This window comes from Saimiri boliviensis, chromosome 7 (assembly GCF_048565385.1).
Source record: "Saimiri boliviensis isolate mSaiBol1 chromosome 7, mSaiBol1.pri, whole genome shotgun sequence".
NCBI lineage: Eukaryota > Metazoa > Chordata > Mammalia > Primates > Cebidae > Saimiri > Saimiri boliviensis.
In genome coordinates, this window is record NC_133455.1 from 123,945,040 (window position 1) to 123,972,656 (window position 27,617).

General features: G+C 46.3%; 1 protein-coding gene and 1 long non-coding RNA gene across 2 annotated transcripts in view; one reads left to right on the forward strand and one right to left on the reverse strand.

Annotated features, from left to right (window-relative positions):
- Window positions 1-180: 180 nt before the first annotated feature.
- On the reverse strand, window positions 181-27,317 carry LOC120360770 (uncharacterized). The gene is made up of 2 exons (XR_012518620.1): window positions 26,860-27,317; window positions 181-538 (listed from the first exon to the last, which is right to left on the reverse strand). It is a non-coding gene; the product is annotated as an uncharacterized LOC120360770 (long non-coding RNA).
- Window positions 25,552-27,617, forward strand: part of CCND2 (cyclin D2) — a 30,558-nt gene continuing 28,492 nt past the window's right edge. Inside the window, exon 1 of the mRNA XM_003942188.3 lies at window positions 25,552-26,046. Coding sequence (XP_003942237.1) covers window positions 25,852-26,046 — 195 coding nt within the window. The 5' untranslated portion in view covers window positions 25,552-25,851. The remainder of the gene's footprint in view (window positions 26,047-27,617) is intronic.

Here is a 27,617-nt window from a genome sequence, read left to right on the forward strand (position 1 = left end):
GAGCCCAGGAGTTCAAGGCTATAATAAGCTGTGATCATATCATTGCCTTCTAGCCTGGGCAACAGAGCAAGACCCCGACTCTAAATAAATAAATAAATAAATACACCAGAAATGTTCTCTATTTTAAAGAAGCACTGCACCAGAGTGTCTGGCTAAGTGACAAGTCTTTTGTGAAGGGAATACCTTTCTTCCCAGTTTATTGGTGGCTTCAGATTTGCTTGGTACAGTAAAAGGTCAATTGACCAAAACACTCAAGAGTTTGCAGAAGTTCTTCCAGATTTCATTTTTACAAGTGGAATGTTCACTTAAGAGAAAATAAATTCCTTTATGTTTCTCTCAAAGGCAATTTCCCTCAAAAACAAGAGTCTACTTTCCCGTCTTAGGAAGGCTAGGGCGAGGCACGCAGTCTTCTTGGTGAGCTTCTTGGTGATCTGGCCTGACGGGGCCGCGGGGCACCCGCTCTCAGTGTCTGGGACTAGAGAGGGAGACAGCACAGGTAGAGACGAGGAGGAGTCTGCCAGTTTCATTGTAGAATCTCCTGGAAGCGGAGGACAAAAGAAAGAGAGCCATTAATAAAAGATTCTGATCAGCTGCCTCGATTGGTCAGCGCTTTCCTGCGTCCTTCATTCCCAAATGGGCTTCTCACATTTCTCTTTGTTACCTTAAGGACTTAGAACACGGCTGGGACTGGGAACACGGCCGGGAGCGGTGGCTCATGCCTGTAATCTCAGCACTTTGGGAGGCCGAGGTGGGCGGATCACTTGAGTTCAGGAGTTCCAGACCAGCCTGGCCAATATGGCAAAACCCGTCTCTACAAAAATACAAAAATTAGCTGGGCATGGTGGTGCGCGCCTGTAATCCCAGCTACTCAGGAGGCTGAGGCAGGAGAATTGCTTGAGCCCTGGAGGCTGAGGTTGCAGTGAGCCAAGATCACACCACTGCCTCCAGCCTGGGCGACAGAGCGAGACTCTTGTCTCAAACAAACAAACAAACAAAAAAGACTTGGAACTGGCCGGGCGCGGTGGCTCAAGCCTGTAATCCCAGCACTTTGGGAGGCCGAGGCAGGTGGATCACGAGGTCGAGAGATCGAGACCATCCTGGTCAACATGGTGAAACCCCGTCTCTACTAAAAATACAAAAAATTAGCTGGGCATGGTGGCGCGTGCCTGTAATCCCAGCTACTCAGGAGGCTGAGGCAGGAGAATTGCCTGAACCCAGGAGGCGGAGGTTGCAGTGAGCCGAGATCGCACCATTGCACTCCAGCCTGGGTAACAAGAGCGAAACTCCGTCTCAAAAAAAAAAAAAAAAAAAAAAAAAAGACTTGGAACAAAGTTTTCTAAGACATGGCCTGCAAATCTCTCTCTTATTTCTTCCAAAAAGTATCTGATTTTGTCTACCAAGGATTCAACACTGTTTTGTCCTGTTAAGAGCACCTGTCTCATGGATCTTTAAAAAACCAAACTAGAAATATCTTTGAACAGTGAGTAAAAGCCCACACTTTTTTGAAGAACTATTGTAAACAGACACTCACCAGGAGCTATAGGAGATATAAGGAAGTAAGAAAGGCTCTGACTTCTTTTTGTTGAGACACAAACCAGGGACAAGTCACAGACTTTGGTGGCCAGGGTTCCAATATTGTGTCTGACTCCCAGCTCATCCCATAGCCACTGAGCATTTGGGTCATTTCCTTCCCTGTAATATGGTGATAAAAATATCACCAACTTACGGGGTTCTTGGGAGAATTAAATGAGAGAACCCCATAAAGCAGTTACAGCAGTGGGTGGCACATGGTAAGTGTTCACCAAGTGTTGTCTGAGTGTATGAGAAATGTACTCAGGCAAGAAGCCACTAACACCAGGAGATGCTATACCAGTGAGGTCACGTGATGCCTAATACCCACGGCCAAATGAATAGTAGGGAGGGTCTATTTGCTGTGGGGGAATAGGGTGTGGGTGTTACTGGGGGCACCAGGACCAACTGGGCTAGCTTCCAGAGTGTCTGAGGTGTCCATCACCCACATGGCTGGTTTGACCTACAGCCCACCCAGGGATGAATGTGGGCCAGCCTGGACCTCAGGGCCCTTGGGCTTTCTGTTCCCCCAGAAGAACTTGGAGTTTTATGGGTGTATGGGGATGGCTGGTCTGGAAGGGATTCACAGAGTGGAGTCACTGGCGCCAGGGGCTCAAAGATGGACAGGATTCCCAAAGGTTAGGGGCAGAGATAATCAAGACACCGGCTTAAGGGCAGCCCACCTCCATGGTGCCCTCTTCCAGGGTTGAACATCACGGACTGTTGGGAATGGCTTTCTCTCTCTCCCTGACACCCCCTGGCTGCTGCTCAAACAGAAACCTGCTTTTGCTTGCCTGGCTCTTGGGAGAGCTGCTGCCTACATCCCCTCTCCTACAGAGAAGCCCTTCTCAGAGCTGACGGCTGACGTCCTGCCCGCCCTTCCCTCAGGCTTTCTCCTCTCCCGAGGACCACGTTTGGCTGGTCTTCTGGAAGCCGCGACTCGCCTTTCTGCACAGCCCAGCGCAGGGGAGCCAGCCCTCCAGTGGGCTTTGAGGTCTTCCCTGGCGGGGGCCCAGACTTGCGGCTGCTGTGCAGTCGCTCTCTCCACCGCCTCCACCCTCCAGAGCTGCCGGGGGGACGCAGCTGCCACTGGCGCCCCTTCCCAGTCCAGCTCTGAGATTTTATCCTCAGGACCCTGGCATTCCAGTCTGGGCCATCACAGGGGATTTCAAGTGAAAAACAAAACAGAACAAAAACTGAGGAGTGTCTTCCTCGGTAAAACAGAAGCCCAGCTCTGTCACTTACTAGCTGGGTGACCTGGGAAAATTACATGACCTTTCTGTGCTTCCATTTCCCAATCTATTAAACAAGGATAATAGTCATCTCTATTGTGCTTGTTTCGAGGACTGAGTCAGTGGATATAACGGACACATTTAAAACAGCGCCCTTTACAACATTAGGGAACTACTGGGATGTTGTTAGTTAATAGTGGTTAAGGGTGCAGGGTACTGAATTAGGCAGACGGTGAAGACACCAATTAATCTCTCTGAGCTCAGTTTCTTCTTAAAATGAGGATAATGACAGGACCTACCCATTAGACTGTGGGAGGACCAAATAAGGTGATGCATGCTCGTGGTTTTATGTGAATGATTTGGCACAGTCCTTGGCATGTAGTAAACCAGAAAAAGGCTTACACCTTTAAAAGAGAGAGAGAGAGAGAGAGAGAGAAAGAAAGAAAGAAAAAGAGACAGAAAAAGGGAGAAAATCACAGGATGAAAGGAAGGAAGGAAGGAAGGAAGGAAGGAAGGAAGGAAGGAAGGAAGGAAGAGGGGGTCGGGAGGAAGAAAACCCTGGCTGAAAAAATAATGACCAAACTCATTAGAGATCTGACATGCAACCCAGCCTCCAAAACGCAGCTGGCTACAATAGTTTCTCCAGTCTGCAGCCTCCTCCAGAGCAGTCCCCATGCTGGGTTATCCTTAGGCCCTCTTACTGTTCCTGGTCTGGGGTCTTGCACATCACAACCACCAAAGTAAACAAGAACGGCGTGTTTAAACATGTCTGCTCAACTCCCAGGAAAACAGCGGAGGAAAAACAATCCTTTCAGAAGTTTTCTCTACTTGTTCAACACACAGGGCTTGGCCGTCTAAGAGGTGGCTGTGGGGGGTGGCACAGATGGCATAAACCAGCCACAGGGCTGTTGAGTGAGTGTCCGGGGTTTCGGTTTTGAGAGACTGGCTCAAGTCTTGATTCTGCCCATTTCTGGTTGCAGGATTAGGGCAAGTTTCTTAATCTTTCTTAGCCTCAGTTTCCTTCGTTATAAAATGGAAATTGTAAGACTTACTTCATGAAGGAGTTATGAGAATCAAATGCATTATTTGTAAGATACAGACAGTGTCTGGTACAGGTAAGTGCTTCATAAATTTGGGCTGTCGTCAACCCTGGACTTCCCAAACCCCTGAAGACAGCCGGGCATTCTGTACATGACATTTTAGGGAAAATCTTGTGCCTTCTTAATTTCTTTGGTTGTGGAGCAGGAGGAGAGGGGTGTGGTCATGACCTGAGCCTCTGGAATGCTTCTGCCCAGCATCACTGACATATGCCCACTCTGCTTTGGGGTCATTTTCCTCCTCTGGCTGCAACTGTCTTTCCCCTCATCACCAACACCCGCTCCTCTGCAGAGACGGTGAACACTCTGGCATTGTTCCTTCCAGCCAATGGCTTCTCTCTGGCCTGTGATTGGTACCCCCCGAGATTGCAGCGCAATCCAGGCATCCCAGCTATGTCAGCGTGACTCAAATTGTGTGTGCCTGACATCCACATGGCCCCGTAGAAGGCAGGCTCCAGCAAGAGGGTATTTGGAACGCTGCTGAATGTTTGATGGCTGTCAAGTTATCTTTTTGGGGTTAGGCCATTAAAGTTGCATCTGATGTTTCATGGAACAAACCAAGGCAAACTGCACGTTGAAATCCACGAGACAAGAAGATTTTTACAGATGAAGACACAATGGCAGCTAAAGTTAGGTGGGGGTTTTTTTTTCCCCTCAAAACTTTGTAGTTTTTCTTCCATGTGGCTATTTCAAAGCAGAAGCAATCCCCAAAAGTGAAGCCTAGAGGCTGCCATGTGCCAGGTTCAGGGCGAGCTGCAGCTGCTGGGGAACCTGGAAAGAATGTGGATCTGCCTCTCCGCTCTCGTCATCCCATCCACAGCCGTCTGCTCCATCCCTAGATCCTCTACCCAACCTTCCTCACATACCCCAAAGAAACAGCCTCTTCTGTGCAAACCTAAATTCCTCCTGGGTGTTTTTTAGAGCATGCCCCAGCCCCCTCCATTCTCGTGCTATTTGCAAGTGACCAAGGAGCCAGTCACTCCACCCAATTCCTGGCCCTCTGGGCACACCGTGTACCTTCCCACTTTTGTTCCTAGGCTTTGTCACTTCTGTCCCGAGCACCCTTCCTTTCCACCTCTGCCCCTGTTCATCCAAGCAAATGGTCCAAGAAAGAGTCCACTCAACTAACAGGCACACTGCCAAGCAACGATACGATAAGAAAGATTAGCAGACCAAGCGTCAGAGCCCTTTGACCCTTGAACCCGGGACTCAAGCACACCTCCTCCAGGCAGCCTTCTCAGGCATCCCCTCAGCAGAACCCCTCGGTCTCCCTCTTCTTGCACTCCCTTAACCTTTAGCTGACCCCCATATCCCTAAGTAAAAGTGATGTGTGTGTCTGTTCCCTCCAGACTGCAAGGCTGTTGAAGATGGAGACCTCGAGATGCTCATTCTCTTTCTTGGACCACTTAATTGATAGAATCAAGACTTAAGGATCTTTTTCCTTCCACTGGCACTTGAATGTATAAAGGAGCAAATGCAGCAGAGCTGATGGCACATGATGTATAAAAGCAAACAGCTGGTGAGGCGGGCCCCAAATGCTCATTAATTGTGGGAGGTCGTAAAATTATGGCATATCCTTGCTATTGAAAAGCGTTCTGCGCTTACATTGAATGAAGGAAATCTATATGTACGGACGTGGAAAGATTCCAAGAGATTATTATTGGCTGAAAAAAGTCAAATCACAGAACAATAGGTTTGGCATGATCCTATTTAGATTTTTAGACTGTTATGTTCCAGAAAGAAAGCCGTAAAGATCTCTCTGATGTGACTGGGAAAATGGTGAGTTATCTGAAAATGCTGGGAAAGTGGGAAGTCATAAAAAATGAATCAAACATACCATAAACATTTTATTTAAAGTTGATGTACATTTATTTCTTGACAGCAGTTCAAAGTTTTTTAGTATGGGTCTGCTGATTAGAGCTGTACACAGTCTTTCATGTGTAAGCCATACACAGAATGCATTATCTAAGACTTCTAATTACATTTTCTTTAAAGTAGAATGAGAAAAAGTTATGGATACAGTAATTTCAGTGCAGGATCCTAAATTATGCTATGTAGAAGCCGTGTAATCTACATGAGTAATATCACTATTGAGCATAAATGTGCAGTCTGTGATACAGGGCATTAATAATATACCCATAGGTAACTGATAGGAAAAAAGATGATCCTGTGTGTACAATGCCTGGTGTTCAATAAGGGTGAGCTAATCTGTTAAGTATTTTACTTTCTTCTCATTATAGACAGTAAGAAGATAAAGCAGCAGCAGGCCATCACCCTATCTGGGACCCTGGCCACCTCCTGTTTCTGCCTTAAGATGCTCAGGCCGGGCGCAGTGACTCACGTCTGTAATCCCAGCACTTTGGGAGGCCGAAGTGGGTGGATCACGAGGTCAGGAGATCGAGACCATCCTGGTCAACATGGTGAAACCCCACCTCTACTAAAAATACAAAACATTAGCTGGGCATGGTGGCGCGTGCCTGTAATCCCAGCTACTCAAGAGGCTGAGGCAGGAGAATTGCCTGAACCCAGGAGATGGAGGTTGCAGTGAGCCAAGAACGCGCCATTGTACTCCAGCCTGGGTAACAAGAGCAAAACTCCGTCTCAAAAGAAAAAAAAAAAAGATGCTCAAAGTCTGGGCCGGGCACAGTGGCTCACGGCTGTAATCCCAGCACTTTGGGAGGCTGAAGCAGGTGGATCACAAGGTCAGGAGTTCAAGACCAGCCTGGTCAACATGGTGAAACCCCATCTTTACTATAAATAAAATAATTAGCCAGGAGTGGTGGTGCATGCCTATAGTCCTAGCTTCTTGGGAGGCTGAGGCAGAAGAATGGCTTGAACCTGGGAGGCAAAGGTTGCAGTGAGTCGAGATCACACCACTACTCTCCAGCCTGGTGACAGGGCAAGTCTTCGTCTCAAAAATAATAATAATAATAATAATAATAATAATAATGCTAAAAGTTTGGGCCAGGCACGGTGGCTCACGGCTATAATCCCAGCACTTTGGGATCCCGAGGCGGTCAGATCACCTGAGGTCAGCAGTTTGAGATCAGCCTGGCCAACATAGTGAAACTCCGTCTCCACTAAAAATACAAAAATTAGCCGGGCATAGTAGTGCATGCCTGTAGTCCCAGCTGCTTGGAAGGCTGAGGCAGGAGAATGGTTTGGGAGGTGAAGGTTGCAGTGAGCCGAGATTGTACCACTGCACTCCAGCCTAGGTGACAGAGTGAAACTCTATCTCAAAAAAAAAAAAAAAAAAAAAAAAAGTTCCAAGTCCGTAGATACGAAAGGGAAAGGAATACCTGACATGAAGTGTGAATGGACAAGAACCTGCTACGTGCCAGATCTGTACTAAGTGGGACGGCGGCACACTACTTAGGAGGTTCATTTTTGTTCCAAAGGACATTATGATCTAATGACGAAGGTCTGACATACATGAGAAGATGACAATAATAATAATGTACAATATCAATGAGGATATTGAGGGTATTTTCAGTTGCAGATGATTTAAGAAACTAACAAATCAGCTTAAATACCAATTTATCTTTTGAAACGAGATTTCATATGTTGCCTAGGCTGGGGTGCAGGAGCTGTTCGTGATCATAGTACACTATCCCTTCAAATTCCTGGCCTTAAGCCATCCTCCTGCCTCAGCCTCCTGCGTAGCTGGGACTACAGGTGCACACCACCCCACCGGACTTAAAAGTATGCATTTTTATTTATTTTTTAAGAGACAGGCTATTGCCCAGGCTGGACTCAAACTCCTGAGCTCCAGTGATCCTCCTACCTCAGCCTCTTGAGTGGCTGGGACTACAGGCAACTATAGGCATATACCACTGCGCTTGGCTCACTAAATTTTTAATTAGCTCAACCAATGAAAATTCCAGAGGTCAATGGGATTTCAGGAGACACCTGATCAAGCCTCTGGTTCTAGTCCCTTTGCTTTTCTCAGTTCTTTCTTACTGCATGTGTCAGCTTTGTCCCCATGCCGACTTTCCTCTAGTTAAAAAAAAAAAAAAAGAAAGAAAGAAAGGAAAGGAAAAAAGAAAAAGCTCTTGCAATTCCAAGCCTCGTGCCTGAGACCACATCATCTGCAGTCCTGCAAGCCACTCTGAACCAGTCAAGTTCATGTACCCAATACTGACTCAATCACTCTGCAAAATGAATGAGATTATGTTAATCATCTTGGGCCAATCAGGGATTACCCCAAAATCTGGTGAAGGAGTCAATTTATTGTTTCTTTCATGTGTCAGGCACGATGCTATTTGCCTTTACATGGATTATCACATTTATCCTCAGAACAACCCTATAAAGTAAGTGCTACTGGCAGTCCCAGTTTATAGCTGAAGAAACGGAGGCCCAGAGAGGCTAAGTAACTTTTCTGTGGTTGCACAGCCAATAAGTGGTAGAGCCAGGATTCATACTTTGGCGCTGTCTCCAGTCCCCCACATTCATAACCACTAGACCATAGAGTCTGCCAAGGGATGAGTTCCATGGTGGTGCCTGATGTGCAGTGCAAACATCACTCTCTGGGTAAATTGGGAGGGAGGAGCACTTGGCCTGGTGTGATAATGACAGGTTAGGGCTTGAGCTAGGTCTTAAGCAAGGGTGGGAAAGTAAGATCAAGTGAACTTTCAGAGATGGGAATCATGTAGCAGAAATAACAAACACAGTGGGATCAGACAGACTGTCAGGTTTGCTGCTTAAAGCTGAGTGAACTTCTCCAAATTATTAACTTCTCTGAGCTCACAGGTGAAATGTGAAGCCATGAGAGTGAATCAAAGGCCCATAGGTAAATCTAAAGTTTGAAGTGGGCTGAGAATATGATCCTGGAAACCCTGAACAGGACCAGTGAAGTCAAGTCCTATGGGAAAATGGAAAGTCCCTTGGAAGGATAAAGAGGAGGTGGACACATACAAAGGATTCGCTACAGCGACGAATCTAGAGAAATTATTCTAATTTTCCTTACCATTTCCTGCCAGCTCAAGAAACAAAGAGAAAGATAAAGATGAAGCCTCAGGCACTGTAAAACTATACTCATAAAGATATCTCTTTACAATCACCCAATTCCGGAGCTGGATAGGACAACGGACAGCCTGCTTATTCTACAGATAAGAAAGGAGACACATTTTGAATGCTTATATAAAGAGGCATATAGGTAAAGTGCCTTGCACAGCGCCTCAGAAACAGCAGGTACTCAATAGACCATGTAAAATATTATTGGTGAATAACAATAGTTATTATTTTCTGAAATGATGTATCCAAGGCCTCGGAAGTTGATCAGTGACCAAAAAATTTAAGAATCCATGGCTTTTAAGGTCTAGTGCAGTTCCTTCGTTACTCTGAGCTTTTTTCTCCTATGAAGGATGCCAGATACCACTGAAAGGCAGAAGAAAGAGCAACCTAAAGTAGGAAAAACTATCAAAGAAGGAAAATGTTGGAATAAGCACTGAACAAGTAGTCTGGAAACCAAGATTATGAATCTTGGTCTGCCATTAACTGGCTCAATGATTTAACCAGCTCAGGCCCCAGTTTACTCATCTATGAAAGTTGAGATCTGAATAAGATCATCTTGTTTTCCCTCTAACTCTGAAATTCTATGAAAGTAGTTTCCTCTCTTAACATTGCAGTAGCCTTCTTTATAAAAGATATAAATACATTCTGGGAAATAATTTATAGGGGCAAGGTCACATAAAAAATTGAAAGTAAGAAAAGGCATGAGAGTTGGCTTCAAATATCTGAAAAGCCCTCTAGTCAATATGTGTTAGATATATGTGTGTGAGGCTCCAGAATCCAGGAGTAAAAGCAACAGGGAGGTAAGTTTCTGCTCAATACAAAACAGGTATTTTTTCCATGTGTTTTGGAGCTCTGCTGTTAGGTGCATATATGTTCACAATTGTTAGGTCTTCAGATGGACTGATCCATTTATCATTATAAAACATTCTTTTTGTCTCTAGCAACAATATGTGTCTTAAAGTCTATTTTGCTTTGTATTTGTATGGCAACTCTAGCTCTCTTTTAGTTATTATTTACATAGTATGTATTTTTTCAATCTTTAAATCTACATTAATCTACATTTAATTTACATTTAATGTAATTATCTATCAGGCAGAGTTTATGTTTGCCATTCTGCTATTTGTTTCCTATATGTAGTATGTCTTTTCTGTTGTTTTGTTCCTCTGTTACTGTCTTCTTTTGTGTTAAATGTCTATTAACTAGTATGACATGTGGATTCTTTTGTTACATTTCCTATCATTTCAAAATTGTTTTCTTAGTGGGTGCTCTGGGGATTACAATTAACACTTTAATTTTAAACGATCTAGTTTGGACTAATGCCAACTTCATTTCAGCACTATGTAAAAACTTTACTCCAAGATAGCATAGCTCCCTCCCCTCCCCTGTGTTGTTATTATTGTCACAAAAATTACATCTTTATATATTATAAGCCCATCAACACTTTTTAAATTATTGCTTTATTTGGTTGTCTTTTATTCAGATAGAGGAAAAACTATTACAAAAATAGAAAAATTACCTTCATATTGTCTTATATATTTACCTACGTTTTTACATTTACCAGTGTTTTCTATGTATTTGTGTGGATTTGAGTTACTGTCTAGCATCATTTCATTTAAACCACAAGAACTCCCTGGTATTTCTTGTAGGATGAGTCTAGTAGCAATGAAATCTCTGTTTGTTCTTAAATCTGGAAATATCTTAATTGTGCCTTCATTTTTGAAGAATAATTTTGCCAGATATAAAATTCTTGGTTGACTGTTTTTTCTTTCAGTGCTTTGAACATTGATAGCCCACTACCTTCTAGCCTCAATGGTTTCTGATGAGAAGTCAACTGTTTAACTTACTGAGGATCCCTTGTATGTGATGAGCTGTTTTTTTCTTGCTGTTTTCAAGTTTTCTCTTTTTTTTTTTTTTTTTGAAAGTTTGACTATGACATGTCTAGCTGTCACTCTGAGTTTAATCTACTTAGAGTTTGATGAACTTCCTGTATGTGTAATGTTTTAAATAAACTTGGGATTTTCCCACCATCATTTCTTTAAATATTCTTTCTGCACTTTTTCTGTCTCCTCTTCCTGACACTCCGATTATGTTGGCAGGCTTGATGGTTCCCCTCAGGTCTCTAAGACTTTGTTCATTTTTCTTCATTATTTTTTTCTCTCTGTTTCTTAGACTGGATTGACCTAGCTTCAAGTTAGGTGATTCTTTCTTCTGCTAGTTCAAATCTGCTATTGAGCCCCCACCTAGTGAATTTTTTATTTTAGTTATTTTATTATTTGATTTCAGAATTTCTACTTGGTTCTTTAAAGAATTTCGTCCTCTTTACTGACATGCTCTATTTCTTATACTTTAATTCCTTAGAGATGGTTTCATTTAGTGCTTTGAACATATTTATATTTATAATAGCTAATTTAAAATATTTATCTAGTAAGTGCAACATTTGGGCTGCCTCAGGTACAGTTTCCATTGATTGCTTTTTCCCCTATGCATAATAGGCCATACTTCCCTGCTTTTTTGCGTGCCTCATAATTTTTTATTGAAAACCGGACATTTAAAATAATACAAGTTTGCAACTCTGGAAATCAGAATCTGTCAACATCCTGCTGAATTTGTTGTTGTTGTTTACACAGTTATTTTCCTGGACTAGTTCTACAAAGTCTGTGTTTTTGGCATTCATGTGCAACCACTAAATTCTGTGTCCAATTTACTTCATGGTCAGCTAATGACTAGACAGAGATTTCTTCAAATGCTTGAAACCAATATATTTCCCAGCCTGTGCTGAGGGACTCTGTATCTATTGGAACATGCCTTCAACAATCTGGTGGGAAGCTTAAAGTTCTGTCTTCACTGTCACTTTCTACCTGCACAGAGCCTCCAGGTCAGCTGGTGGTGAAAGAGTGGCGCCTTCTCAGGTCTTTCGTGGGCATGCACAGAGCTGTAGCTACACATGTGGTCTTCTAGATTCTCAAGAATATGTCAGAGCTTTTCAAAGTCCCTTATGGACAGCACATTCCCCTATTCTTCTTTTTCCTTTTTCTAGTCGGCCTCTTGGTAGCACCAACTGATATCACCACCTCAGGTGGTTGAAAGATAAGTTCAAAAGTGACTTTGAAAAAGCAGAGAAATTTGAGAATGTGAGAAGACAGAGGCAAACCGACCCAGGGACTCTAAGCTCACAGGTCCAGTGAAAAGCAAGGTACATGATCCAAAAACCCAAAGTAGGGAGCATCAATAAAGCAAAAGTGAGCAGTAAGAAGTATCTAATGTCATTCATAGGGCAGAATTCATTTGTGAAACAGTAAGTGAAGGAAAATGTTATCAGAAAAAAAAAAACAAAACAGAAGGAATGAGAAAATTGTAACAACACTGTTTAAAGGAGAAGAATCCATGCAAAGACTTAACCTCCGTAGTTTTAGTAGTGAGGAGCACTGATTTAGTCCCAGCCCTGTCACTGACAGGCTACGTGATCCTGGGTACACATGAGCTGCTGTCCCTCTCTGATCTGGAGTTTTTTTAAGGAAGCGATGTTTCCTAAATCTTGGTTATTTGCATACAACCTTCCTGATTTTAATAATCTTTATCTGTGTATCACTTATTCAACTGAATTTTTAAAAAAATCAATGCCCTTTATAAACTTAAATACCATTGTAATATCTGAGAAATTACAAGTTTAAATATTACTTTTTTTCCCTAATCCTTATTAGAACAAACCCTAAATTACTAAAATACAAAATGCATGCTCCTGCACAAATAAGCTTCTTCTGATACAGTTTGGCTGTGTCTCCATCCAAATCCCATCTTGAATTATAATACCCATAATCCCTACATGCCAAGCGAGGGACTGGTGGGAGGTGATTGGATCATGGGGGCGGTTTCCCCAATGCTGTTCTGATGATAGTGAGTTCTCGGGAAGTCTGATGGTTTTATAAGCATCTGGCATTTCCCCTGCTTGCCCTTCTCTCTCCTGCTGCCATGTGAAGAAGGTCCTTGCTTCCCGTTTACCTTCCACTATGATTGTAAGTCTCCTGAGGCCTCTTCAGCCATATGGAACTGTGAATCAATTAAACCTCTTTTCTTTATAAATCACCTAGTCTCGGGTATGTCTTTAGACCAGTGCAAAAATGAACTAATGCATTCTTCCTCACTTTGGGAAACATTGGGTTGGATGCCTAAGGTTCTTGGCACTTCTGGGATTCTGTGGATGAGAGTTCCCTGTGCCTTCTGCTCAAGTCAGAAGGTTACTTCTTAATACCTGTCAGTGAGGATGAGGTAATTTGGAGTTCAAAATAGACTGGTTTGAGATTACAGCATGTTGGCCACAGCCACTGAGTGACTGACCCATGGTGAAGTGAAAAAGTAAAAAAAAAAAAAAAAACCAGAGATGAGATCTGGCACACAAATTCCCATACCTTCACACAGTATATGACAAACATTAATAATTCCACAGACCCCTAGAGGTAAATTGGTTCTGAAAGAACATAACACAATAGACTTTAACAGTAATTTTTTTTTTTTTTGACACAGAGTTTCGCTCTTGTTACCCAGGCTGGAGTGCAATGGCGCCATCTCGGCTCACCGCAACCTCCGCCTCCTGGGTTCAGGCAATTCTCCTGCCTCAGCCTCCTGAGTAGCTGGGATTACAGGCACGCGCCACCATGCCCAGCTGATTTTTTGTATTTTTAGTAGAGATGGGGTTTCACCATGTTGACCAGGATGGTCTCGATCTCTTGACCTCGTGATCCACCCACCTTGGCCTCCCAAAGTGTTGGGATTACAGGCGTGAGCCACCGCGCCTGGTCAACAGTAATTTTTAAAACCCACTTAGCTTTGTTTTAGTGCTTACTATGCCAGAGCACGGAATTAAACATACTATAAACATTTACTCAGTACAGTCACTCTGCTTGGTATGTATTATTATTCCCATTTTACAGATGAGGAAACCAAGGCTCAGAGCAAATAAATGACTGTTCAGTCCCCTCATGACATCCTAATGAGTTGCCGCAGGCACTTTACCTGATTCCAGCAAGTCAATCCCACCGTGTAGGGATGGCTTGCAGAGGAAGCTCATTATACAAACAGAAATCTGTCTTCTTTTTTGAGACAGTCTCGCTCTGTCACCCAGACTGGAGTGCAGTGGCGTGTTCTCAGCTGACTGCAAACTTCAACTCCCAGTTCAAGTGATTCTCCTGCCTCAGCCTCCCAAGTAGCTGGGACTACAGGCATGCGCTACCACGTCCAGATAATTTCTGTATTTTTAGTAGAGACGGGGTTTCACCATGTTAGCCAGCTTGGTCCCAAACTTCTGACCTCAAGTGATGCCTGCCTAGGCCTCCCAAAGTGCTGGGATTACAGGTGTGAGCCACCGTGCCAGGCCCAGAAATCTGTCTTCTAATGTTTAATCAGTGGTACTAGTTTTGTTCTTTGGGACCACAGAACACAGATGAGGTAAAACGATCCTTCATTTAGTTCACCCGATTTACAGAGGAGAAAATGGAGTGCAACTTGGAGTTTCATTAATGAGATCAGCTTCCAGAAGAAGAGATAACTATTTTATCTTTCCTCTCTAGACCAGTATCCCCAGTGGTACCGGAGGATGCTTGCTCTAGGAGCCTGGGGTCGAGAATGCAAAGATGACAGTCATGCCCTATCGTGTTCTGCTGTAACGGCCTTGATGGTCTGCAGGTTTCTGAAGCGGCCACACATTAAGAAGAATACGACACTTTAAGATGGGTATCAGTGAACTAGTCAGGATCCAGAGGATGGCAGCCTGCTGGTAGTTTATTGTCCAGTTGAACAGCTAAAGGGAAAGGGTAATTCAGTCTAAGGGATGGAAGATGAAGAGACGGAACTTTCAAGTATCTGAGCAGCTGTCAGTATAAATGAGGGAGGCTTGTTCTGCCTCATTTCAGTGGCTGGAGACAGCACTTAAGGGTAAAAATTGCCAGGAAGTAGGAAGTTTGGGCCCCTAACTAGCTGTGTGACCTTCAGTAAATCATTTGACTAAATAGGCTCCTCCATGATAGATGGGACTATGACCTCCGAGACCCATGAAGTTTCCCTACAAGCCTAAGGGATGCTGTGATCTTGTTCAAGTCTTACCCCAAGTTACACAGCTTGTGGCAGAGTGGGGACTAGAACACCCCTCTCTTAACCCCAAATCCAGCACTCTCTCCATGTCATATACTATGATTTTTAAAATTTATATAGAACGTTGTTAAAAACCTATCCCAGGTCTAATCATTTATTAATTACTGTGAGAGTTTCTCTTTCTTAGTAGCCACACCTTGAAAAGGAAACATGTGTCTACAAACATATCATTTGTAAAGCAGATAATTTGCATCTAAGTGGACTTCACTGGAGTGCATGTAACCTCAGTGAATGACATTTCTCCCATGTTCAAAGCAATGAAAAGTGAGGGAGAAAGGTGGGATACAGCAGAAAGCTTTACTTCCTTGTTTCTGGTTATCAAGACTTGCCAGGAAACAAAAAGAGATGTCTTGTCCAAAGATTGCAACTCCGTGAAATTCGCTTAATTCCCTTTTCACTAAAGGAGCAACCTGATACTCCATGAGTTCTGGGTAGCTCAGAATGAGCCCTGTTTAAAGAGGCTCACCAAGGCCATGAACTGTCACCTGGAGAAGGATCTGCAAATTAGGGTCCATTCCAGACCACATCTTTATGTGCTCTGAGGGGGGCTCTGAGTGGTAGGAATAAGCTTTAGGTTAGTGCTAAGATTTCCTTAAGCACCCTGGAACAGTGTTATATTCCATATATTCTTAGATTCTATGTATTTTTGAAGACTACCATTCTATAAATTTAGGACAAGGAAAATGGCATTTTCTCTCAGCTGACAATGTACCAAGTGCTTATCTATGAGGAACTAAATGTTAAAAGTTCCAATTCTTGATAGATTAATTCGCCCAGATTCCTAGGAAGTGAGAACATACCTAAACCCACAATTTAAGAATCCTTATTTAAAACATAAAACATATAATAAATTGATTCCTATTTTGATGATGACAATAAAGTCATTAAAATTTAAGAGATTCCAAGCTGAAAGGGAACGTAATGATCATTCACTATTGCTGGTTAGTTTTGTAACTGAGAAACTCAATCTTGGAAACACACAAGCTATCCCCAAGGTCACAGTGCTAGTTAGTGGCAGAGTAGGAACGAGGAAAAGAGTACAGTCAGCCCTCTCTATCCATGGGTTCCATATCCACAGATAGACACACCCAAGCACGGATCAAAAATATTCAGAGAAAAAACACAGTAAAAAAATAACAATACAACAATGAGAAGTAATACAAATAAAACAACACAGCATACCTGCTTCCATAGCATTTACATTATATTAGGTACTGTACATAATTTAGAGATAATTTAAAGTGTATGGGAGGAGTGTGTAGGCTATATGCAAATATTATATCATTTTATATCAGGAATTTTTACATCCCGGATTTTGGTGGTGGGGCGGGGAGTCTTTGAACCAATATCTCCACGGACACAGAGGGATGACCGTGGTCTGACTTCTAGGCTATAGCTGTTTCACCAGCATGATGCTAATAAAAAGGACTGTATTTTCTGCATCAATTCTAGGAGACAGTCAGGCTAATAATCGGAGTTCTATATTCTGGTCTCAATGTTTGGGTGTCCCAGGACAAGAAAATGAGCTATTGTGACCTCAAATTCCCTAGCCAAAGGAGTGAAACACTAATCAATGCCTTGTCAGATACAGGGAGGGCTCGTTCAGACAAGAAACAGATGCTGTGGGAAATACAGCTACTCAAAGAAAGGAATGCTCTCAGAATGATGGACCAAGGAAATGGCTCTATCTTTGGCTACTTTAAAAGGACTGAGTCCCAGCTATGTGACATGTGAATCAGACATCCAACCAACTTGTTCCCATAGATCATAAACAAATTAAGAATATAATTCTTAAAATCACAATGCAATCCAAGTAATAGTTACTTGACTAGACTGAGTTTTAAAGAGAAGATAAATTTCTACCTCCCTGGTTTAAGACGGGTTGTGTAAGGTGGATAAAATAGCATATTTAATTCTATGCCTTTCGTTCTATGATTTTCTTTCCTTTTAAAACATCTACTTATCTGGGATATTGTTTCCCTGGCTTAATCACTAGACAATGTGCTTTTCAGGGACAAGGACTGTATGATTCAACTCTCCTTCCTGTCTACCTTCCAAAACACTGTCTTTTAAAAAAATTTTTAATCTAACTAATTTTTATATATATATATATTTAATTGTACTTTAGGTTCTGGGGTACATGTGCAGATCATGCAGGATTGTTGCATACGTACATACATGGCAATGTGGTTTGCTGCCTCCATCCCCCCATCACCTGTGTCTGGCATTTCTCCCCATGTTATCCCTCCCCAACCTCCCCACCCCCCACTGTCCCTCCCCTCCAAAACACTGTCTATGTCCATTGTATCCCCAACATCTAGCACAGTGTTTGGTACGTGGTAATGACTCAATTTTAATCAAATAAAGGAACGGATAAATTGCAAAACCCAAAAGCACTCTCCAAAGCACAAAAATCTCAGCATATTTAACTCTTCCACTAAAACCACTTAAATTCTACCTTACAGTTTGGAACCATACCCCTGACACGTTCTGATGTATCTATACACAGACCTGTGATGTTATCAGTTTAACACATATGTGATCTCTCAGCATGAACAACCTTAATGAATACTATATAGAGTTTCAGTCTCAACCTTCCAGACACAGAAGGCATATTCTATGACTGGCCAAAATGGCATGAGGTCCTACAGTCCATTCCGCTGGCTCCAAGCAAGACTGCATCTAATCTGTGGCTGAGAACGATGCTTTCCTGAATCTGAAATATTTCCGCTGAATGAAATATACAGTCTGCCTAGATAAAGTCTTAAATGCCTAAATGGAAGGTCAGTCTTTGATTTCTTGAGGTAAGTATGGTTTTCATCCCAAGTGAAGCAAATTTCACTGGCGTTCCATTACCGACTTACTTAAATCATTTGCTAGATGACATAAAATTGCTGGTAATTACACTACAAAGAGTAATTACATGAACTTTTCTTGTACAAAAGCAAGTAAATTTGAGCCTTATTCACTATTCTGTTAGGGAAATTTTAAATTAAATATGCCATTTTATTTAAAAAGAGAAACATTAGAAGAATATATAGTCAGAAGAAGGTAGGGGGAAGAAAAGGTTGCAAGTGAGTAGTTTACTGGAACTACACAATGGGGATCACGTGCTGCTACTTGAAACAACTAAATTTTCTGAGTTTAAATGATTTCAGTGAGACCCCCACACAAAATGGCCTGCACAGCCCTCATCCATGATCTAGGCTTCCCTCGCTCAAAATATTTTTTTTAAAATAATGGTTCACGATCCTGAAATAATTGGTGGCCGTGGGATGCCAGATGTAAGACATTTCATCTGAAATCTTACGTAAACTAACCCAAACCATTTGCTTCAGAATATCTTCCTTGACACCAGGAAAGAGTTTTGGTCCTGGGTTTGCATTTGCCCGACGGACTGACTAGCTGCTCTCAAAAATGGAAACATACATGGGCACGATGAAGGAAAGGCTTTGGAAATTAGGCAAAGGAATTTTCTTGTTCCTTTTTAATCTTGTGTCTTTTTTTTTGCTTCCCCTAGGCAATAGATATACTAAATTTTGGTAACTTTTTATTTTTGAAAGCACAAAATTAAATGTTTTTGGTGTTACTTCTCAGAACAATAACCTAACTTTGGCATCCATAATTTTTTAAAATAATTTGATGACAATGTTTAAAGGAATAAAGTGAACTTCCCCCCCCCACACTCATCAAAAGACTATGTAAGATAATTTTTGTTATTCTCATCATCATAATTATTATTATTACCAATGAGGCTTGAAGGAACTCACCTCTACACATCACAAAGAAATAATTATTTGGTTTATAACTGATGAGACCATAATGAAAGTATATTTGAGTTAGCTAAGAGCAGAAATAAATTTGGATGTTTTTGGTCTAATTTCACCTTCCACATAAACCCCTTTGCTCTGGATTTGTGCTTTTGAGTTGTTTGCATGATGCACAGGTACAGACTTTGTTTCAAGTTCATGTAAGAGCAGATGCTCTTATTTAAGACTGAGCAAAGAGGAAATGCACTCCTCATAGGCTTCCACACCCAACCTAGCTTAGATTGTCTAGCACACTTATACAAACTGCCTATTTTCAGGTCAATTCTAAAATGGAACATATCTCTCCAGAAGTGTAAGTTTTGAAGATTATAAAACTTTAAAATCAACCTGTTTTACATTTCAAAACTCATTCCTCTTAATGCCAACAAAAGAACAAGAAAATGATTTTAGAAAAACCGTAAATCTGCCTCCTGAAATTTGCCACAAGGAAAAGAAAAAAAAAAAGCCTCAAGAAGAGAACTATTTCTCCACTTTTTTTATTCATTTGTTTTTTAAAGTTTGGAAAATATAAATTTAGCATGTTACGGAATTATGTTATAAACTGTACTAACAGATGCTAGAAATTCTTAAGTTTAAAGATTGAAAATTAAAATATGAAATATTTATTAGAAATACTTTATATTGCTTTAATTGGCTGTAATGGATACACAGCTGAATAAAACCATGAAATCAAAAGAATATTTAATCACATGGGGAAAATAGACATTTTTAAGGGGAATGAATGTTTGAATTTGGACAAAATTAAAGTGTTTAGAAAACAAATAAAATTGACCGTTGTTCAAAAACAAATTCTGGTGGGGACAGTCCTGACATTTTACAAAGAATTTATATCTCTAAAGTGCTTAACTTAACCTCCACTACTTAGATGTCTGAAATGAGGCTAAAGCAAAATTTAAAGGACACTTTGTCTTTTTAGTTTTTTTAAACACTTCCTTTGGCTCCCTCCTTTTATTTCTTTTAATAATTTATTCTATTATTTCCACCTTTGTGTAGACAAACCAAGTGTCCATCAAATCAGGCACCAAAAAGCAAGCCCTCTTAAATACAGTTCACTAAGGCTGAGCATGACAGTAATTACTGACATTTTTATTAATTATAGCTCATTTTATCCCCCAGAAGAAACAAAACCAAGTCTCTTGTGTCAGACCAGCAATCATAAAACGAAAAAGAAATAAATAATAAGTTAAAAATAGAAGGAATGTGTTAAAAAGAAGGAAAAAGTACTGTTCATAACCAAACTGTGTCACCTTAAAAAAAAAGAATTTCCACACTTAATATCTGCTTCAGACAGAAAGCTTCTCTCCTACTTTAGAAACAAATAATTCTACTTCAAATCCACATTTTCAGAGAAGCCCCTAGCTTTCTGCATCTGATTACTACAACAGCCCCTTTACCTCAAAGAGGTAAAAGCCAGTTCCCAGTATTTCTCTTCCAAACATCCCCACTGACGCTCCTTGTAGATTTCAGCATAAACTCAGAACTGTCACCGTGGGTTTAGAAAATAATGACACATTTCAGTTATAACCCCCTAGATTGAAAGATTAAAAGGACTTTGCCCAAATTTAGGGGAAACGAAGGTGCGTGGGCTCACTCTGCAGCTGCAGTTTTCAGCCCTTGCAGTTTAGAAGATTCTCCATGAGTACGGATGCCACGAGGGTACCCAGCGAGTGGGAAGGGAGCCGCCCTACCCGTTTTCCCATCGGTTTGTAAGAACTGTTTTGAAAAGGGCATTTCTAGATCGATTTGTTCCAAACGCAGCCAGTTTATCCGATATCGTTCACAATGCCTGCGCGAGACATCTTACACGTAATAGCCATCGTATTAACCAACCCAGCTGATACTGAGATGGTTAATGGGGCGGGGGAGCAGGGAGGAATACGCGGTGCGTGAAAAACTCCGGGTGTCAAAGTCAACGCAGAACTCACTCCCCGAGGAACCGAAAAAGACATTCACGACTCTCTTACTGGAGAGAGGACAGAAAGTCAAGCGGCGTGGTCGCGACCAGCGATCACGATATTCAGTCTGATCTCAGTACCTAGCCGGACTGGACCACAACCCAAAGAAAAGAGGTTTTTCCGGAGCAAAGAGCCGCCCCGAATTCAAAGCTAAAAAAAAAAAAAAAAAAAAAGTAAACTGCTTAGGGGTGGAAGATGGCGTGGGGCGGGGAGGGAGGAGGGTCGCGGCGCCGGCTCCCCGACCCCCGGTAAGGCCGTCTCCGCCGCGCTGCCGGCGGCCCGGACCCTGCCCAGCGCGGCGCCCCCCGCGAGGGTGCCAGACCCGCTGCGCCGCCGCTGCCGCGCGCTCCCCGCCGCGGCCCCCTCCCCCGCCGCTTCCTCTCGCTCTCCCAGCCCCTTCCCCCACGTGTAGATGACGTCAAAATTCCGCGAAAAAGCCGCGTGGTGGCTCCCCGAGCGGAGGCGCGATTCCGCCGCCCAGCGGCCCCCTCCCGGGGGCTCCTGCAGGGGGAGAAGGGCGGAGGCGGCGGGTTCCTTCTCCTCCCGGGACGCTGGGCCCCCGCGACGCCAGCAGCCGGACGCCCCCCGCCCCAAAGCTGATTGGAAAATTCACTTTTGTAAAGCAAATGTATTTCCAGAGCTATTTTCGGCCGCGTGAGGCGTGTCCTAAGCTGAATCAGACAGGAAGAGGGGGAAGTTCGGGTCTTTAATTTTTTTTTTTCTCCTAAGGGAGGGGAGTGAGACGTTAGGTGGGTGACAGACGGCAGGCGCTCGCCTTCTTAACCCTCGCTTGTCGCATCTGCCGCCTCAAGAATCCAGCCCGGTCCAAACCGAAATTCGCCTAGAGGAGTGCGGATGCACAGGCCGGGCAGACTCTGCCCCTCTCCAGAGCGCAGCGCCCCAGCGCCCCAGCGTCCCAGCACCCCAGCGCCCCAGGGGTCTGCTACCAGAGGGTCGCGGAAGCGAAGTCACACCTGGAATCGCACTGCGGTCCCCACCCTCCCTCCTCCCCCGAGATCTCCGCTTCCCGACGTTTCCCTCTTCTCTTAGCCCGCATTTTTCTACTTTGCCTGTACCCCCTCCTTCCTCTTGATGTGCCTCCTACGTGTCCCCTCTCATTTTGCCAGTTGGGTTTTCGGTTTTGATTGACCATCCCTCCCTCAACGGAGAACCACAAACGCAGCTCCACTCTTTGAGGGAGCCGAGGGGAAGGCAGTGGCTCCCATTCCTGAGTCTGAACTCAATCACTCCCCGTTCCCCACCCAGCCTAAACGCCCCTGCGCGGAGGCGGCGGGACTCGAACTTGCGCTGCTCTCGGGCCTCGAGCCGACCGCAATCACCTGGCTGGCAGACAGGCATCCGCCAGGTGAGCTTGGGAGTATGTGTGCTTAGTGCTGCAGGCTCCTGCAGAAATGTGCCTATAAACACCCAACACCCAACGCCCTGCTGCACCTTCCACCTTCAGGCTTTGTACACTTTCCAACCGAAACTCCAAAACGCGAGTAGAGGGTGGGGAGCCGGCCGGAAAGGGAATAAAAGTGCAATAAAACTGGCGTTCACTAAAGTTTATCACCAGTCCTACACGGGATAGATATATTTTTCCGTGAACAGTGAAAAGGAGATAAGGAAGAACCAACATTCTACACCTCCCTCGCCGCCCCCCACCCTCCCGCCACGATGATCAGTTTGGACTTCAAAGCCAGAACACAGGCGCTGGCGCTTTTTCTCTAAACCTGAGTCTACACTGAAAGAAAATGTGCACTTTTGCCCTGAAGGCAACATACCTTTTCCCGCGTGCTAGGTGGAGTGCATTTTAACAAGAAATTAAGGTTTTAACACATGGCTGGAGTGGCGACCAAAAGGGAAAACTCAGTTTCCAGTCCAAGTCTCCTAGAGACATTCCTGCCAACCTCCGCACCCTCTCACGCCCCACCCCACGTGTGAGTGAGTGTCTGAAAAACCACCAGGGATTGGATTCGATGGCGAGGTTCACGCTCTGGAACAGTCCGTAATCGGAAGGGGAAGTGGACAGGGGAACTTCAAGAGACGAGCCTGCCACGCGGGAAGCGCCCGAACTTGCGGGTCTCCAAGAATGCAGAAACCACTGGGAAGGGGGGGCATCCGGCCGCGACCCTCTCTGCCCCTCCCCTTCGCCGCCCCCCTCCCCGCTGGAATTTCTCTGTAAAGCAAGACGGGTGGGGGAAGGGGGAGAGTGAAGGGAAGGGGCGAGAGGGCCCTGGGCTCCCTCCCGAGACCTGAGGACTCGCCACCCAGGCATTCTCCCCTTGGTGGGCAAGGCCCCGGAAGACCACCCGCTTCTTCCTCCCCCCTCCCCCCACTTCGGGAGACCTAGAGCTGGAGATGCCTCCCTTGTGGGAGGGGGGTGCGGGGTAGGGATAGAAGAGATCCTGCTCCCAGAGCTATCAAGTCATGTCCCGAGGCTGGGATCCCCGGCGGCCTCTGTCCTTGCCTGTCGGGTTAGATTTATACTTTAAAAATACCTCCCTCGCTCCCTCCTTTTCTCCCCTCTCCACGCAGCAACTTTCTTTGATCGGCTCAAAGGTGGCTTAGGTGAAATTGGAGTAATTCCCTTATGGGGGTCTTAAAATGTAAGTGAATGTATTTACCAGGGGTGACTCAAACGCTTAAATCGGGAAGTCCAAGGTGACTAAAATCAATAGGTGATTGTTCGGGACCGACTGTGTGCGGGTGAACACCGTACTCGGCCGGGTTGTCATCCGCGGCGCCGGACTGTTTCATTTTGAGTTTGCAACTTGGCTTTTTCAGCGAGCTTTTTTTCTTCACGAAAGCTAATGGCTTCCACAGCAATTAGACATTTTCTTCGCCCGCCCCTTCCCTCCCCTTCCCTCCCCTTTCTTTACTTATAGGAGATGGGATACTCATTCCCGCTGCTATTGATAAGGTCGGAGGCGGCCGGGCCTCTCCCGAGCTTTCGCCAGCCCCAGCGCCGGCTCTCCCTCCGCCCTCCCTTGGCTTCCTTTTGATGTAGTGGGGAACGCGTCCTACCAAAAAAAAAAAAAAAAAAAAAAAGTAATCTGCCCGGTAACAATCAGCGCGCAGTAGCAGGAGCCCCAGAGCTATTGGCTATGCAAATAGAGGGAGGGGAGACGGCGCCCCAAACTCGTACCCTTTTAAAGCGATATCCCCCTCCTCCCCCCTACACCTTCCGCCCCACCCTCTTTTAAAGAGGCTGGCTCCGGGGCCTCAGTTAATCGCTTGCACCTCTGGTTTCTTCGCTCCCCTCCTTTGCCTTGCAGGGAACCTAGCGTACGGCTCACCAGCCCGCGCCCCACCCCGCCTTGCTGGCTCTCTGCGCCCCTGCCCGGGCCCCCTCTCCCGACGAGGGAGGTACACGGTCGGCCTCGGTGTGCCAGAGAGCTCGAGCTACGCCATGCCCGCTGCACGTGCCAGCTCGGCCAGCACAACGGGGCGCTGCGCTCTCCCCTTCCTCCTGGAGTGAAAGGGCAGGGTGGGGGTTGGGGGTGACAGGAGGAAGGGGGTGAGGAAGCGCCAGCAGATCGATCTCCCGTAAAGACAGCCTTGACTGGAGGATGCGTTAGAGCACGTGTCAGGGCCGACAGTGCTGGCGGCGACTTCACCGCAGTCCGCTCCCAGGGAGAAAGCCTGGCGAGTGAGGCGCGAACCCGGAGGGGTCGGCGAGGATGCGGGCGAAGGACCGAGGGTGGTGGCCTCCTGCCTCCGAGGAAAGGAAGGGGTGGTGGTGTTTGCGCAGGGGGAGCGAGGGGGAGCCAGACCTAATCCCTCACTCGCCCCCCTCCCCCTCCCGGGCCATTTCCTAGAAAGCTGTATCGGTGTGGCCACGCTCGGCGCAGACACCTCGGGCGGCTTGTCAGCAGACGCAGGGGCGAGGAAGCGGGTTTTTCCTGCGTGGCCGCTGGCCGCGGAGGAACCGCTGGGAGCCCTGCCCCCGGCCTCCTGCGGCCCTGGGCACTGCACCGCGTCGCCTCAGGGCGCTCCTAGGGTCCCCAGGAACACGACGGTTTCTGCTCGAGAAGCACATTGTATCCCTCCAGAGAAGCATCCCTCTTCCTTCCTAACACCCACCCCTCCCTCCCTCTTCTTCCACTCCACACACTCTGCTGGGGGGTGGGGGGCGGCAGAAGGGACGACGTTCTGTTCCTTTTAATCCGGGCTTTTGAAACAGCTTCCAAGTTATCAGGAACATGAACTTCAGGGACATGACCCTTATCTCTGGGTATGCGAGGTTGCTGTTTTCTAAAATCACCCCCTTCCTTATTTTTCACTCAAGGGATCTATTTCTAAATGGTCTGAGCTCACCCCATCAATAATCTACCCTACATTCCTGGATCTTGAATACAAGGGCAGGAGGATTAGGATCCGTTTTGACGAAGCCAAAGTTGGAGGGTCGTATTTTGGCGTGCTACACCTACAGAATGAGCGCAATTAGAGGGCAGAAATAGGAATCAGTAGTTTGTTGTGGGTTGCCCTGTCCGGGGCCCCTGGCACGCAGGGCTGGAGGAGGGAGAGGGGTTGGGGGGCGGGGGACGGCGTTTGAAGTTAGGTCGGGGCAGCTGCTGCTCTCCTTAATAGCGAGAGGGGAAAAGGAGGGAGGGAGGGAGAGATTGAAAGGAGGAGGGGAGAACCAGGAGGGGAGGGAAGGGGAGGAGGAACCAGAGCGGGGAGCGGGGTAGAGGGAGGAGAGCTAACTGCCGAGCCAGCTTGCGTCACCGCCTCAGAGCGGAGAAGAGCGAGCTGGGGAGAGCGAGACCAGTTGGAAGGGGAGGACCGGTGCGAGTGAGGCAGACCCCGAGGCTCTGCTCGCCCACCGCCCAATCCTCGCCCCTCTTCTGCTCCACCTTCTCTCTCTGCTCTCACTTCTTCCCCGAACCCCCCTATTTAGCCAGAGGAAGGAGGTCGGGGGAACCCTTTCCCTTCCCCTTCCAAAAAAAACAAAAAACCACATTTCAGTCCGGAGAAAGTAGGGGAGAGAGGGGTCGCCGGGCCGGCCATGGAGCTGCTGTGCTGCGAGGTGGACCCGATCCGCAGGGCCGTGCGGGACCGCAACCTGCTCCAGGACGACCGCGTCCTGCAGAACCTGCTCACCATCGAGGAGCGCTACCTTCCGCAGTGCTCCTACTTCAAGTGCGTGCAGAAGGACATCCAGCCCTACATGCGCAGGATGGTGGCCACCTGGATGCTGGAGGTAGGTCAGCGGGCGGCGCTCTCTAGGAGCCAGGACCGCTCCCGGATTCTCGCCCCCCACCCCCACCCCCCAGGCAGGATCCCTAAACCTGGGAGAGGGCAGTCCCCGCGGCGGCCTCCCGGCTCCTGTGCGGGAGGTTACCGCGCGCCCTTTGGCGAGACGCGTGGCTTCATTTCTGTTCCTCTCCCGATTAACTCGGGAGGGAGAGGCAGGAGGAAAATCTGGGGAAGAAGCGAGGCTGTCCTGGGCGGGGGTGGGGGAGCATCCCGCGCGCGTGTGCCTGCATGTGGCTGCCTCTTCTTCCCACCCCCCCCCACGCACCCCGCCCCGCGACCTGTGTTTTGCGAAGCCGCGGCGGCTGCTTTCGCTGCGGCCAGGAAGGGAGTCGGGGCCAGAAACCGGGACCCCGAGTAGAAAGGCAGTCCCCTCAAAAGGCCAGAGCACATTCGTCTTGGCCTCAGGTCCCTGCATGTGGTCGCGACTCCGCGCTGGCACTTCAGGGGGGAGGTGGAGGAAGGAGGGAGGAGGGAAACGGGGAATTTTGGAGCCCTGAAAGTTTCAAGGAAGAAACGTGTGTTTCAGGGGAACCCAAAAGAACCACGTCTTGCCCCTCACTCCAAGTCTTTGCCCAGCGAGCGGTGTGCCCACGTATGCACAGCTCTGGACCTGCCGTGGTTTCGCCATGTTGCTTTGCAAACTCCCGTTGGAAAGGCTGGGAAACGTCGCCCGCTTACCCTCGCACCCCATTATCCCGACCACCCCGCTTTGAATCGTGCCCTCTCCCCCACCCCCAACCTCGCGAAGGTTACTTACAGTTTGGCTTTCCAGCTTCCTCTGTGCGGAGATTTGGGTGGGGTAGGAAGGGGGGGGAGGGTGTGTGTGTAGGAGGGATATCGGGTCACCCCTAAAGGAGAGGTCGGAGCCCCTCATGCCTCTTTCCAGGGCTCCCTGCTCCCGTCTGTCCCCCAGCTCGTCACCACGTTCCCTCGTTTCTGTCCTTGTGGGCCGCAGCCGGACACTCCCGCCGCGGCGCTCACCCCTTCAAGTTTCCTCCCGGGATCCAAAGCCCCAGGGGTCGGAATACAGACCTTTCTGGCACCCGAAACTTACGTTTCGGGAAGCCTGATTCCTCTTTGGGGTTTTCACGCCAAAAGGGCTTTTCTAGGATATTTCCTCGATTTTTAATTATTTTTTGAAACTGTCCCCCCCCTGCTCCGACTCCAGCTGCCGAGGCTGCGGCGCTCTTCCTCCTCTCCTCCCTCCCCCTCTCTTCCCCACCTCTCCCCACCCGCCCCCCCAATAGCGGCCCCTGGGCCGCAGGGACCCCCCCGGACATTTTTTCCAATTGTCGGGAATGAAAGAGGAGGATCTGAGGATCCGGATGAGACCAAGAAGTGGACCCTCGGAGCCTCCAGAATATTTTTATTGATTTTTTGAAAAGATGACGAAATCCAAAAAAGAGTGAGTGAGTTTAGAGTGCGCGAAGGAGTAGCCAAAGGGAGCGTCGCGGAGCTGCCGCGGCTGCTGCGCACTTCCCCGACTCCCCGTTTTGGAGCTGTAGTTCACCCCCT